The sequence below is a fragment of the Monodon monoceros genome, unplaced genomic scaffold (assembly GCF_005190385.1).
Source record: "Monodon monoceros isolate NGI ecotype Baffin Bay Population unplaced genomic scaffold, NGI_Narwhal_1 Super_Scaffold_8, whole genome shotgun sequence".
Taxonomy (NCBI): Eukaryota; Metazoa; Chordata; class Mammalia; order Artiodactyla; family Monodontidae; genus Monodon; species Monodon monoceros.
Window position 1 is genome coordinate 71,111,913 of NW_021703785.1, and position 15,692 is coordinate 71,127,604.

Here is a 15,692-nt window from a genome sequence, read left to right on the forward strand (position 1 = left end):
GGGAGGGCTCTGGGCCACTGAGGGGGGGGGGGGGGGAAGGGGGGAGAACGCGGAGGGAGGAGTAAAATAGGTCGTAATAGGCTGGGGGTCTTGAGCATTAATAATGTTCATACAAAAGTGAGGTCACAGTGGACTCTAGCCACAATTTCTGTTAAAATGAGATGGAGGCTCTAGATCCCCTACCACATGTATGCCACAACTAAGAGTCCACATGCCGCAACTAAGACCCAGCACAGCCAAAATCAATCAATAAATAATTTTAAAAATGAGGTGGAGGAAATGCAAGTAGACTTGGTCCAAAAAGCAGCACAAAATCATCAACAAGTTGAAAAACAACTTGTTTCCATCCCCAGGAATCATCGGTTGATTGTTATGCTTAGGATCTGGACAAAAGAGTACCGCAGATTCCATGTCTGCCTCCTTCAAACCTTGCCAATCAAAGAGACACACATAAGCAGGACACAGAGAGCAGGGAAAAACACTTAAACTGGATGGGCTATGAGGTCATTACAGCACGTGTAACTCTGGAATGCACAGCTGCAATGAGCAGCACAGCATGGACCAGTCAGTCAGCTCAGCCTTCATCTAGTCCGGCAGCCGTCAGAGTGCCGGCCGGGGGCCGAGCCCAGCGCCAGGAGTCTTGAGGTGTGTAAAGATGAAAAAGACACGGTCCTTACTCTCAAGGAGGTTACCATCCAGAGGAGGTTAGACATAACACGCGATGGAGTGGAAACAGCACAGATATGAAGGCTGCCATCAGAATTCAATTTCATAGTGCCACTCTGAGCAACTGTTTCGTCTTCTGTAACAAGGAGTAATAGTATACACCTCCCAGGGTTGTGTAAACCTTGAAGGAGCTAATAAAAGTCTTAGTGCGATGAATGATCTCATAAATGCTAAGTTTTCCTCCTTCCTTTCACAAACGTCTCTAATGCAAGGCAGAAAGTGATGTGTCACAAAAGAAAAGTGTTCTGAGAGCTCAGAGAATGGAGGTGCAATTACTTACAGCTGGGGAAGCTCAGAAAAGAGTTCACGGAAGAGGTGGCCTTTGAACTTGAAGATGGGTAGATTTAGAAGTGGAGAAACAGGAGACGAGGAGCTCCAGGCAGAGGGACCAACGTGGACCAAGTCCAGGGGCAGGTGAACGCTGGCACGGGAGATAACGTTGGGACGTGACCGGGGTCATCCATTGAGGGCCTTGATGTGAGGCTAAACCTCAGGTGTAATCAAAGGTATTTGAGCAGGAAGGTGAGATTGGTCAGAGCTATGCTTTACAATTATGAATCTTAGAGCTGGGTTTCTTATCAACTGGAGAGGAATCTTACCAGTTCTAGAGGCCAGAAGCTATGCCAGTAGGTACTGGTGTGGAGGTACAAGTGAATAGAAGGCAGCTGGGAGATTCCACAAGCAGGATGTGTGGGTGAGGAGTGCAGAGGAGCCCTATGACACTGGAGCCTGAGAGACTGGAAGGACAGAGCCCCTTGAGCAGAAAGAGGAAATGCAGACAGCGGAGAAGATGACGATGTCAAGCTGGTGGATTCTATTCTGGACTATTCAGAAAGGACCTGCAGGCAGCTGAGCCACGGCACTGGAGCTCAGGAGGAGTCCCGCGTGGAAGTGTGTGCTTTTGAGTCACCAACGTCAAGGTCGATGGAGCTAATGAAGGGAAAAGACGGCAGAGGTCAGAGCTCTGGGACGAGGTCATCGTGGGAGTGGGGGAGGAAGAAGCAAGGGACAGTGCAGCCTCGGGGAGGCCACAGAAAAGAGAGCCCCTGGCAGAGGAGGAGGGCACCTCTGGTCACTAGTGACCGATGGTGCAGAGACGCTAAAGAAAATGCGGAACAAGAACATAGGCTTGCGATTCAAAGCTCCTCGACAGTAATTCTTTCAAACTCCATTCTTGTGGATGAAATTTTTTTTTGCTTTTGGATTTTGCATGGATAACTTTCGTAATAACAACAAAAATTACTAATGATCCTGACCAGGTTAAAACCTCTCCAATTGTAAAGGCCTTGGGATGGCACAAAGTTAGGAAGTATAAGTGACGGTTGTAGATCGCTCTTTGAGACGTTTCATCACCAAGAGGGAGAGAAAGATGGGTCAAGTAAGGCAGAGTCAAGGGAAGGCCGCAGTGATGTCCCAGAACCCCCCTACTTTGGGGACAGCTAATTATTACATTTTCAGGAATTCCATGAGCATCTTGCTACAACTGGCTTGAAACAGGCTCACTATGGGAGTGTTCACACTACAGAAACTGGCAAAGACTACAAATCAGCCACGCCCCTCACCCCCACTGCCCCCCACCGCCAATTGTTAAGATGGGAAGGCGAGCATGTTTCTACTGGGTAGATGAATATGATGCAGGAAGAGATTGGAAAGTAGGTCAAGGTAGAAGGATAGGAGGTGGGCCAAGGGAGGGGAAGCACTTCCAAGGTCTCGTGAGGCCCCAGGTGTCACTAGGGCAGGTGGGGATACGGAAGTTATGGGGGACGTGGGATTGTGAGGACAGGATGCTGGAAGCATCATCTCATGGACTTGGATGAAGGAGTGAAGATATCCCCTAACCCACCTGACCCAGCTGGTGGGCTAGTAAGCTTCAACTCCATAGCTCAGCCAAGAAAGAAATTAGGTCAAACTGAAAAACAAATTATGCTTGAAGGAAAAATACCTTTACCTGAAGTTGGAAAGCCACGCCTTCACTATGGTGTGGTATATCCTTGGGTTGTTGTGTCTAATGCCTTAGAAATGTCATCACTGTCAATGTGAAGGCTTGTGGTGGAATCTCTGAGCTTACAGGACCCCTCAGTCCCATCACCAGGAGTACGGTCTGAGCGAACATGACCTCACATGTAACACGCTCTGTGTTTTCTTACTTAGGGGAAAATGAACAGTCCAAAAATCATCAGAATGTGAGGCTAAGATGGGAAACTTGGTTCTGTGGAGACTGGACCCCTAAATCCAGATTGGAAGCATCTTTTCTCAGATACAATGTTTGAGATTTGCTCTTTCCTGATACTCCCATGACACATTCCTTGACCTTTCCGAATTTTTATTTAATGTTAAAAGGAATTACGATAAAAGTACATTTTATCCTAAATATATTTAACCTACATGGTAGGTTTTATTAAAGCGTAATACACACACAAAGAGAGTACAAGGGGGGTGCAGAGAAAGACAAAAATAGAGAGACAGAGAGAAGGACAGAACAGAACACACTTGGCAGCTCTCAGGCCAGGACCCAGCTGTGATTTAAGAGCTTTCTGTGGGACTTCCCTGGCGGTCCAGTGGTTAGGACTCTACACTTCCACTGCAGGGGGCATGGGTTCAATCCCTGGTCGGGGAACTAAGATCTCACATGCTGCACTGCATGGCCAAAAAAAAAAAAAAAAGAGCTTCCTGTAAGGACATCACATCTCTCGGGTCCCCTTGTGGGCTGTTGAAAACAAAGGGATTCCAGGGCCAATTGGAGGAGAGAGCTACCAGCTGCTTCCTCACTTAAGATGGCAGTCCCACTGGCTCCCTTGCAAATGTCAGAAATGTCAGACCAGACGAACATCTCCGGAAAGACATCCTCAGGGCAGGTGAGGGCACTGGCTTCTGTTCCCGTCACATCAATGGTGTCTTTTGACTACACGCCTGGCCCTCTGCTGCTGAGATCTCCAGCGGGGAAGTCTTCCCAACTCTATATGATACATCGTCTGGCCCATAAATGAAAACCTGCTTTTCTCTCCTTTGAGGATAAACAGTGTCGTCAGTGGATGGGGGAGGGACTTCCGTTCTCAAAGTAAGACAGAGCCCAAGATCCTGGGCTCAAAAGGGACGGGTCATCCTCTTTGACTGAAGGTTTAAATTAAGGAGACTTTCACTACCAGCTCAATGTGAATGAACTCGGAAACGTGACACTCTGTGAAAAGCAGCCAGGACGACATTTCAAAGAAAGGAATAATAGTCATAACAGAATCTGAAAAACTGCGAAGCGGGTAATAAAGAGTTTCTCAGTGTGTCCGTGCCACTGTCCCCAGGGGGGAGAAAGGGAGGGTGACTTGGTGTCTGATCTGCTTGGCATTCTTATGGTGAACTAATAATTTGCTACCCTGGTTTATAAAGGGGTGTGAGTCTGTTCACCAGGATTTGAATAGATCTAGGTTGTAAGAAAACTTCTGAACCTATTTCCCTTTAAAAGCAATAAAAGCGATGGTTAATATGTACGGAGACTTCACCCCGTGCCAGGCACTGTGCAAAGAGCTCTGAACACAAGGTCTCCCACTTCAGGGCAGCGCTGCTGCTTCCTCCACTGCTTCCACCACCATCTCATCACCCCCATGTACAGATAATGTTGAGGCTTTAAGAGGTTGAGGAACTTGCCTAAGGACAGCAGCTCCTAAGTGGCACAGCTGGGATTTGAGCCCGGGGTTTATTTGGCTCAAAATTCCAAGCATTTAATCACTTACTGAGACCGTGAGGCTCAAAAGAGCTGGATGTAAAGGTGCAGAATAGACAGAGACCTTCACAGGCCAGAGTTCAGAGCCCCATTCTGCAAATGAGATTCCGTATAACCTTGGACAATCACTTTTCTGAGCCTCGGTTCCCTTGCTCGTAAAGTGAGGACTAACTAATAAGCTAGTGGTATTGACCTCGAAGTTACTGTGAGGATTAAATGAAACAACACTCACAGAACGCCTTGTTCATGGGATACTGGGCAGGTGCTGGCCCACTGGGTCAGAATCCTGAGTCTCTCTCTCTGCTGTTCATTCTCTTATTCATGCGTTCATTCATCTATTCACTCATTCATTCATCAAGTTACTAAGAACCTATCATTGTTCCAAGAGCTAGGGATACAGTATGAAAAGACAGTCCTTAACTTCAAAAGTTTACAGTCTAGTTAAGAGATATGCAAGTAATGAGGTTCTGGACCCAATTCCAATGTGTGGATGGGAGGTTTCCCCCCGACACCACCAAGCAATTCTCTGGACAACAGCTGAGTGTCCTATAATTCAACTGAATTCTGACCCTATCTGCCCGGAGATGTCTGGGTTGTTACCTGTGCTTCTGAACGACTGGCTATAGATCAGAGGTTCCCACGACCCCCTCTTTGGGTTCAACTAGTTTGCTAGAGTGGCTCACAGAACTCAGGAAACCTGTTTACTTGCTAGATTACCAGTTTATTAAAAAGGATATTAAAGGATACAAACCACCAGCCAGAGGAAGGGATACAGGAGGGTGAAGTCCCCAACAAGGTGGCACATGGAAGGGTTTGGGTTCCCCAACCGAGAAGCTCTCCAAACCCCATCTTTTTGGGTTTATGTGGAATCTTCATTTTATAGGCATGATTGCTCAAACCATGATTAAATTATCAGCAACTGATTCAATCTCCAGCCCCTCTCCTCTCCCTGGAAATCAGGGGGTGGGGCTGAAAGTTCCACCCATTTCCTGGTTGGTTCCCCTGGCAACCAGCCCCCATCCTAAGTACCTTCCAAAAGTCACCTCATCAACCTAAACCCAGTTGTGGTGGCAAGGGGCTTATTATGAATAACAAGATACCCATTTCACCTTGATGGCTCTGAAGCAATTTCAGGAACTGAGGACAAGAGACCAAATATTGTAACAAAAGATGCTCGCGTGGCTCTTACTGATCAGGAAATTCCAAGGTTGTCAGAGCTGTGAGCCAGGAACCATGGAAGAAAACCACAGTAGAGATGAGAAATATATTTTGGTCATCTCAATGACCAAATATATATTTCTTATAAATCACAATATCACAGCAAGAAATTCTACTGTGACAAGATCATTGCTGTAACGGAAGTAGGAGAGAGTGTAGGAGGAACGTAGCAGAGGGAGCCCCCAGGCATGCCTGTAGAGCCAGAAAATGCTGAACAGAAGAAGGCTTGGCTTTGCCCGGAGGCAAGACCCTTCCAAGGAGAGAGAAGAGCATGTACGGGGAGATAGAAGGAGCTAGACCAGTCTGCAGGAGCACAATGGTCAGAGATCGCTGAAGGGCCATGGAGCAGTGATGGGGGGCGAGCTGGAGGGAGAAGGGTCCACAGCATGGACCACAAAAGTGCACCTGAGGGTGGACTCCTTCCTGTGGAGTCCTGTGGTCACTCCTTCCTTGTATATTTTCAACTTCTTCTACTCCACTGGCTTTTCCTCAACGGCCAATGAAGTTTGTCAAGTCTCCCAATATTTTATAAAACAAACACTTTGATCCTACACCTCTCCCTACCTACTCACTACCTTCCTCTCTCTTTCACGTCACAGCCGAACTGCCTGCTGACTGTCCGCATTTCTTGCCATCTCACTCATAGCTTGGCCTTCTGCAATCAGGCTCTGCCACCACGTCATAGCAACCACCTTGGCACATAACACCAACGACCTCCCGCTTGGCAGTTCCAATGGCCTCTTTGTCTTCATCATGTTTGACCTCTAGGTGGCGCTGCACAGTGTTTGACCATCTTTCTCTAACATCTCCCTCATTCGTCTGCTTCTCCCCACCACACTCTTCCTGCTTCAGCTGCGCCATTATTTCTTGGACCGTCATTTCTCAGCTCCTATGAAGGCTTCCCGTTCTCCACTCATCCCTTTCATAACCTGCCCCTCTGCGTTCACCCTCATTCACCCCTTAGCTTCAGCTGCCATCTATGTGTGGATGACTTTGAATCACACATCAAGTCTGGATCTCTCTCTTGAATTTTACTCTTGGGTATTCAATTTCCTTTCAGACACTCTACTAGAACGGACCTTTATAAAACCCAACATGCCCCAAACTGAACTCATCTTTCCCTCCCAAACTCACTCTTCCTTGTATTCACAATCTTGACAAAAGTCACCACCAGCCACCCCGTTGCCCAGGCCAGAATCCAAGTCCTCTTTGCCTTTCTTCCGTTATGCACACCCTCAGGCACATTCTGTCCAGTTGTACCTCCTTAATGCCTCTCATCACTCTCCCCTCTGCATCATTCTACTCCACAGAACAAAACTCATGGTGTATCTTATCTGAATGATGGCAATAGTCTTTTTAAAATACAATTTCTAAAGGTGACTTTCCATTTACAGCTATTACAAGATATTGCAATTACAAAATATTCCCTGTGTTGTACACTACATCCTTGAGCCTATCTGACACCCAACAGTTTGTACCTCCCCTCCCCCACCTCTATATTACCCCTCCCTCCCCTCCCCACTGGTAACCACTAGTCTGTTCTCAGTATCTGTGAGTCTGCTTCTTTTTTCGTCTTATTAGTCTTTTGATTGGTTTCTCAGCCTTCAATCTTGCTGTCCACTCCAATCTGTCCTCCTCCCTGCTTACAGAGTAATATTTACAAAACACAAAGCTGAGTATGTTTATTACAGCTTAAAACTATTCAGCAATTTCTCTTTGTTTATAGGATATAACCTAAGTGCCTTAGTATGTGGTATGAGACCCTTCAAGCTGTACTGCCACCCACATTTTCACTTCCGGACATGCTCTTCCTGGAACCTTAGGTTTCAACCAACCACTTGCATTTCCTAGAATCTGTCTGGCTATTTCCAGCTTGTGAGATTTTGTTCTTCTGCCCTCGCTGCCTAAAATTGTTTTCTCTCCTTTATTACTCAGCAAATCGTTATCTATCCATCTTTCAAGACTTGGATCAAACACCCTCCAGCCTGTTCTCCCTCTCATGGTTAGAACCAACTTCTCCATCCTGTGTACAGATCTCTATCTGCAGCACAGGCAGAAGACTTCAGTAATTTTCTTGGTCAGCTTCCTTGAAATATAATTTACATACAACAAAGCTCACCATTTTTAATTAAACAATTCAGTGAGTACTGACAAGTGTATACAGTTGGGTACTAATAGCACAATCATGAGAATATTTCCATCTCTCCAAAAGTGCTCTCATGCCCCTCTGTATTCAATCCCCCTACTCCTACTGCCTGACCCGTAGCAACCTCTGATCTGCTTTCTATCACCAAACTTTTGCCTTTTCTAGAATTTCACATAAGTGAAATCAAATAGTCTATAGCCTTTGTGTCCAGCTTCTTTCACTTAGAAGAATATTTTAGCGATTCATCCATGCTAACACACACATCTCTAATTCATCCTTTTTCCTTTCTGAGTAGTATTCCACTGTATGGATGTACCACAATCTGTTTATCCATTCACAGGTTGATGATCATTGGAGGTTATGTGCAGTTTGGGGCTGTTATGAACAAAGCTGATAAGAACATTTGAGTGCAATCTGCTGTGGACATATGGTAGGAGTGAAGGTCCTGGATCCCGTGGTAAGTGTATATTTAACGTTATAAGAAATGGTCAAACTGTTTTTCCAAGTGACCATAATGTTTTTCATTCTGACCATCGATGCACAGGAGTTCCAGTCACCCCAGATCCTTGCCACAGACTTTTTACCCTTAGCTATTCTAGTAGGTATCTCATTGATTAGTAAGGTTACAGCATCTTTTCACGTGTTCATCTGCCACACACATATCTTCGCTTATAAACATATTTTAAATCTTTTGTCCATTTTATTAAAACATTGGGTTGTTTTCATTTAGCTGTATGCATTCTTTATCCATTGTGGATATAAGTCCTTTGTCAGATACATGTTTTGGAAATACTTTTTTCCAGCCTGTGGCTTGCTTTTTAATTTTTTAGCACTATCTTTGGAGGAGGAGAAGTTTTAAATGTTGATGAAATCTAATTTATTAATTTTTGCTTTTTGTGTCCTATTTAATAGATCATTGCCTATGTTAGATCACTAAGATTTTTCTCCTCTGTTTTCTTCTAGTAGTTTTATAGTTTCAGCTCTTTTGCCTTTTATTTACATCTGTGTTCCATTTCAAGTTAATTCCTATCAATGGTGTGAGATAAAGGGGTGTGTATGTGTGTGTGTATATATATATATATATATATATATATATATATATGGCTCTCCAGTTGTTCCAGCATCATTTATTGAAAGATTATTCTTTCTCCATTAAACTGCCTTAGTAATTTTGTCAAAAATCCAATGGCCAGATATCTATGCGTCTATTTTGGAGTTCAATATTCCGTTTCATGGAACTACTTGCCTGTCTTTACGCTGATACTATTTTTTTTTTTTTTTTTGCGGTACGCAGGCCTCTCACTGTTGCGGCCTCTCCCGTTGCGGAGCACAGGCTCCGGACGCGCAGGCTCAGCGGCCATGGCTCACGGGCCCAGCCGCTCTGCGGCATGTGGGATCTTCCCGGACCAGGGCACGAACCCGTGTCCCCTGCATCGGCAGGCGGACTCTCAACCACTGCGCCACCAGGGAAGCCCCGCTGATACTATTTTGATTACTGTTGCTTGTAACCAGGGAATGTGAGTCCTCCAAGTTTGTACTTCTTTTTCAGAGCCGTTTGGACTATTCAGGGTCTTTTGCATTTCCATGCAAATTCTTGAAGCAGCTTGTTGATTTCTATAAAAAAAAAGCTTGCTGGGATTTTGATTAGTATTGGTATTGCACTCAATACATACATGTCAGTCAATTTGGGAAGAACTGACATAATTTTAGTCGAATATGTGAACTCCTTCTACATATAAGGTGCTTAAACCCATTCAATTTTTATAGCACTTGATATTTTCTAAAGCCAGTTCCTATACATTACCCCATTTGATCCATCACATAACCAGAGGAAAATGCTGGCCTCACTTTGCAAATGAGAAAACTGAACCTCGGGAGACTTGACTCGGGTCAGCCGGTTGGGTATGTGGTGGCACCAGTTGGCCTGGCTTTTTCATTTCACGTCGACAGTATATGTGATGCTTCATCCTGTAACTATTGATCTGGTGTATCTAAAATGCTGGCATGTGGACCTGGGCAGAGAGGACCTGGCAACACAGCAAATTCAACCCTACACTTTCGCTCCCTCTTACTTGGGTAAAGTAGTGGCTGGAGACCCAGTCACCCTGCTTCCAGACCAGCCCTGGGGAGATGGTCCAACCATCTTGTGCATCTCAAATAGTCGGGGAGCTTTAAAAATGCAGATGCCTCAGCCTCACCTCCAAAGTTTGGATTCAATTGTTGGGGGTAGGGCCCCAGTATTAATATTTCATAAAAACTTCAGAGGTGACCCTAATATACAGCCAGGTTTGAAAATGGCCATTCTGGTGTTTCCAGGGAAAGAAAGAGCAGGGAAGTCAGGAAAGATTTCTGAGACTTGGGCAAAGAGTGAAAGGCCTGAGGGTCAGGGGTCACCGGCATAACTGGCCCTCTGATCAGAAGGGAAGGAAGATGACAGAGCTGGACGGAAGGTCTTGCCAGATTCCTTAGCAGAACCCGGAAGAGATACTAAACACATGACAATTCCCCTCCGGGGACTGATCCCCATTCCTTTAAAAATATCCTCACCCTCAGTGAATAATAAGAAATTCAAGCCTCATAGAATCAGATAAATTCCTAACAGGAAAATTCTTCTAATTTTCTTCTCTCTCAGAAAACCAAAGTCCTCCGAGGCTACCGGCTGCGTCAGCACTGTGCCCCCCGCCTCACCCCACCCCACCCCGGGGCTGGACTCCCCACGCACTCCTTCTGCTGCTCTGTGTAGCCTGGGCCATCCGCTCACATTTTTATGGGGAGGTGAGGCCTACTGGGGTGCGGGGCCGATTTCTGGGCCATTCAAGCCACTGGCTTCCAAGCCTTGGTGCATCCAAATCACCGGGGAATTTAAAATACAGATTCCTGAGCGCAGCCTAGAAGCCAGATCTCTGGGGTGGAGACTAGGAATTTGATTCACACCCTTCCCTACTCTTCCTTCGCTCCCTGTGGGCCCATTTTGTTTTGCTTTTAGTGTTTGTGAACTCTGGAGGGTCTGACACTGGAGTATTCGGTAACCCCTGGGTTTGGTGATCACCTGTGAATTTTACTTGTGGAAACACCTCTGCCCCCATGTGCAATTAGGAGTGAACAACACCAGATTTATAGCCTGATGCAACCAGGATTTTCTTCCTCATTTCCACGAGCTGAAATACAAACTGAACATAGCAATCATTTTAAGGCCACGGAAAAGCTGATGCCACGACCAGAGCTTTGGGCAACCACAGAAAGAGCAGGACCTGCCCCAGCACCCAGGCATCTGTCCTGCAGGGTGGGCGGGCACTGCCCAGACAGTGGGCATCCGGGCGCCCCCGACCCTGCAGGTTCTGGGACCACCAACCCCTGCCCAGGCACAGTGCTGGATTCCCAGCCAGCACCTGTGGGTGACCCGTGTTCAAATCCCTGCACTGCAGCTGCTCAGTGGCACCTCTCAGGTTCTCATCTGCAAAAGGGGGCGCTGGCGGCTACTTTATACAGTGCTTGGGGCAGCCCTGCCTGCTGAGCTGAGCTGTGAGGCTCAGGCCATCACAGTGTCCCTTGGTGCCTGCCCTTGAAACCGCCTGGCTGAGGGCCCTGGGGTTTGTGTATCACAGAAGCAAGAAATGCCACCTCCCCACACCAGGCTCGACCGAAGTAGGTCTGACCCCAAGGATTGCACACAGTCTGCAGGGAGAGAGGTGGGTTTACAATCCATTATAACGCAGTGACTTGGTGCTGAGCTAACAGGCGGGGAGGGTGGGGTGACCAGGGTCAGGAACAGAAGTGCTAGAAGTGTCTTCAAGCTCCACCAGGAGTTTTAAGGCGAAGACCAAGGGCCGAAGGGTCCGCATGCTGGGCAAGGGTGCCACGTGTGACACGGGACAGGGTGTGGGAGCTCAGGAGGTACGGCCACTGGACTCAGGGAACAGCCAGTCTCCACCGGACCCAACAAAGGCTGCTGGAGAGTGGGCGGCACCAGGAGGGTGGCGTGCTCTCGTTTCCTCCGCAAAGCAGGCAGATAACTGTTCAGTGGTAACCACACGGCCCGGGGACCACTGGCTGGGAGACGGCTGGGGACGCGGAGGTGAGTGCGGGCCAAGCGCCTGTGACAGTGTAGGAGCTCTGTGACCTGTTCTTTGATTTGTGGACCTGGATCTTGCCCTGGGACCCCCAGGGTTACAGGAAAGGGTTCTCTCGACGACTGCATTAGCCCTAGATTCCGAGCAGCTGGCAAAACCCTCTGCATCTTTGCCTGATTCTGCGCTGCCTCCTCCTCTCCCGGCCCGGATTCCAAGCGCAGAGCCTCAGCTAGGGCCACACGCTCCTTCCTCTACTCCCCTCAGAAGCCCTGTAGGGCAGCGTCTGTATCTGACCCTCCTGGAGGCCAAGGTCCAATAGCCGTCCCGGCCTCTAAGCGACGGACTCCCACCTTGGTCCTCTGGCCCACACCTCTCCGGGGCTCTCCCTGCTCCTCAGGGGCCCTTCACCACCCCCACCCCCCATTCCCGGCCACCCCCAGGGCCCCCTCCTCCCCGCCCCCTTCTCCATCCCTCCCCAGCCCCGCCCCTCAGGCCTCAGTAGCCGCTCCCCCGACCCCACGCCGCCCTGGGGAGCCCAGGGACCCCCTTTCCTCCAGCTCCCACTTCAGGGTGGCTGTTGAGGCCCGCGAGCACAAAGAGGAGACACAGGACGCGGGGCCCTGGCCTGGAAGTGGTGGCGCCAAACCACAGCCCTCACGCCTCTGGCCGGGCCTCGGCCGCCGGGAACCCAGCCGCCCCGCCGCCGCTGCATCCTCCATCCTCCGCGCGCGCGGCGGCGGCATCCCCCATTCTCCGCGCGCGCGGCGGCAGCACCCTTCCCGCGGCGGCAGCATCCCCCATTCTCCACGCGCGCGGCGGTAGAATCCTTCCCGCGGCGGCGGCAGAATCCTTCCGGCGGCGGCGGCAACCTTCCCGCGGCGGCAGCGGCAACCTTCCCGCGGCGGCAGCATCCCCCATTAAACGCGCGCGCGGCGGTAGAATCCTTCCCGCGGCGGCGGGCTCCGCTGAGCCGCGCCCCGCACTGTCCTCTCCATCAGGTCCCGGGCCCTCGTTGGTCCCGGGTGCAGCCTCTGTAGGTGCTTTGTTGGTGACCGCGAGAGTGTTCAGCTTTGGGAAGATGCAAGTGGAGGGTGTAACCGTGAGTCAGGACAGCCGGAGGAGCCGGGCAGGACAGCTGCTTCTTCCTCTTTCCTGTCCAGGAACCAGCCACTGCGTCCCACTGACTATACCTCCTTAACGCTTCTTTTTAATGCGGTAAAATATACGTAACATCAAAGTTACCATCTTAACCATATTTAGGTGTACAGTTCAGTGGCATTAAGGATATTTTCCTTGTTGTGTAACCATCACCCGCTCCGTCTCCAGAACTCTTTCCATCTTGCAAAACTGCAACTCTGTCCCCATTAAGCATGAAGGCCCCATCTCCGCTGCTCTCCAGGCCCTGGGAACCACCATTCTACTTTCTGTCTCCAGGAATTTGACTTATAAAACAAGAAAGAAAGCAAATTGCCATAGAGCTTTTATTGACAAATAAAAGTCAATAAGTGGTAACAGTATAATTTTTTGTGAATGAGGGAGGAGTGGCTGGATCTGGGAGCCCAGGTCTCCATGACCTTCACCTTCCCTGGGGGGCTCTGTGCTGCCTTGGAGGGGGCTCACCCCTTCACCCCAAACAGCGAGGGGCCCAGTGCTGGGGGACAGAGCACTGGACACATCTTCTCCTGTGCTCCCTGCGGCTGTTAGGAATCACTGGGTGATCTTATGCAAAGGTGCAGTCCGTGTTCTGAACAAGTTCTAGGCGAGGCAGACCTACTGGCCCAGGGACCACACTCTGAGCAAGGCCTCTCTCCACCTGGGTGAACCTTGCCACCCAGGCCAGGCAGGACCTCTTTGAGGTTCAAAAAGGCCAGGCCCGATTCCTTTTTTACTTTTTATTAAATCACCTGATATATTTTTTAAAATGAAGAATGCCAAAGCAGTTACAAAAATATTGGAGTATTTTAACAGTTCACAGTTTAACAAATCAACAGATTTGTCACGCCTGCACAGATACAATGCATATAATTGTGCCTGTCACAAAATAATTACTGCGCTAAAAAAAAACAGATTAATTCCTAGGGCCCGGTGGGTGTGAGGAGTGGGGATGGGATGCAATTTTAAGGTTATGGGATGAGTAGCTTCCACTCTTGTCAGTTTTCTCTGGGTCTGCGTGTGTAACTTCATTGGGAAATAGTGTTGAAGGGTCTGCACTGGAGGCTCCTCAGGCACCAGGGGGCCCAGCGGTCCTGCAGGCTCCCGGGCATACACCTGGTGAGCGAGGCTCGGAGACCAGAGGCCTGGCCTTTCCAGCGGGGCTGTGGTTGTCCTGGTCCCGGTTTGGGGACCCTCTCTTTCCAAAAGATTGTCACAAGCCATGTCTACTTCCTCCAGGAAGTCCCGACGCTCTTTCATCCGCAGAGGTGTGGGCTGACTCTGGCCTCAGCTGGACATTGCAGGCCATGTCACAGCAAGTGGGAGAGATTCACTCGGAAACCTCCGGGAGGGGGCCTGGAGGCCATGCGGCAGGCACTCTCCAGGGGCTGGGCGGGGTCTGGCGCACATCTGGAGGATGATTTCAGAAGCTGAATCCAGCTGCTCTAAGGCTTCCCAGCCCCTCCGTGGGCCTGTTTCTCAAGCCCCTGGTGTTTACAAATGGAATGACTTTGTGTTATAAAATTTCTCATTTTAGGAACGGATTAGGACAACATTTCTGTGAATAAGAAGCTAGTTTAGCACATGCAAAATATTATTCGACTCGTAACACAGACCACCTTCCCCTCACCCACCCAACAAACACACACACTTATTCTCCTTCATCCTTGGAATCTAACACGATGTCTGGCTGGCCCCAAGGAATGAATGAAGTTTTAAGGGCAGCCCTAGGAGACTCTAACATCACAGCCGCTGTCTGTCTTCAGTCTTCACCTTGCCGACTCTGTGGGGACAGGGCCCTCCTAAACCCACAGAGGGGTGCAGGCATGTCAGGACCATGGGCCAGGGTCATCTCGCCTGGTCAAGACTCCATCAGGGTGCCTGTCCTCCTGGAAACACCTGGTTCCGTTGTCCTGTTCGCTGGCTGTCCTTGTCACTTAAGCAAATCTGAGCCATAGCACTAGGGAAATCAGTCCTCTGTGGGCGCTGGAGCCCAAGGTGCTCCCCCCACAAGAGCTGGGCTTGCTGTGAAGACCTTCATTCACCCACATCTGTAGGTCTGTCTTCTCCAGGTCACACGCACCATGGGCACTGCCGGCTCATGACTGCCTGCTCACCCCCCTCTCTCCAGCCAGGACAATTAGAGCTACCCGGGGTGTACCCATTTGGAAGTGTCCGGAATCCTTCCCTGCCTGCCCATCCAATTTCCCAGGCAGGGCTGAGCAGACTCCTTAGTAAATAGGTTAGCATAATACCAAACTCTTTCAGCATTCAAACCCATTTTCTCCCAAGCCACAGCTCACCTGGCTGTGTGATTACCCTTTAGACTGCTGCTTTCTCCCATCCTCGGGGCTGGGAAACAAATCAAGTGCTTCCTCGTGGACTGAGAAGGTGGGTTCTGTGTAAGGATAAGAGCACCATTTAGACATAATCAAGGATCCAGAAGAGACTTGGCTTGGACAAAGACAGGCCATTTCTAAACCTGTCACTGCTGTCTGAACATGGTGGACTCTTCCCACAAGGCTGCGACTGTGCAGCTCGCAAAGAAATAAATCACCCTGCAAGTGAGTGTAAAAGGGCTTTCTGCCCAGACAGCATGCCTGTGACGCGCCACCAAGAAATGAATGTTACCTCTTTTTCCATGTAGAGCCGGACAGTTTCATAA

The 15,692-nt window shown here is 49.1% G+C and overlaps 1 protein-coding gene across 2 annotated transcripts in view; it reads right to left on the reverse strand.

The window, feature by feature from the left end:
- Positions 1-13,356: 13,356 nt before the first annotated feature.
- CDK8 (cyclin dependent kinase 8) overlaps positions 13,357-15,692 on the reverse strand; it is a 114,845-nt gene continuing 112,509 nt past the window's right edge. For both annotated transcript variants that reach the window (XM_029210231.1, XM_029210230.1), the window contains exons 13-14: positions 15,331-15,425; positions 13,357-14,514 (exon numbers count right to left, since the gene is read on the reverse strand). In XM_029210231.1, the coding sequence (XP_029066064.1) occupies positions 14,451-14,514; positions 15,331-15,425 (159 nt within the window). In that variant the 3' untranslated portion in view covers positions 13,357-14,450. The remainder of the gene's footprint in view (positions 14,515-15,330; positions 15,426-15,692) is intronic.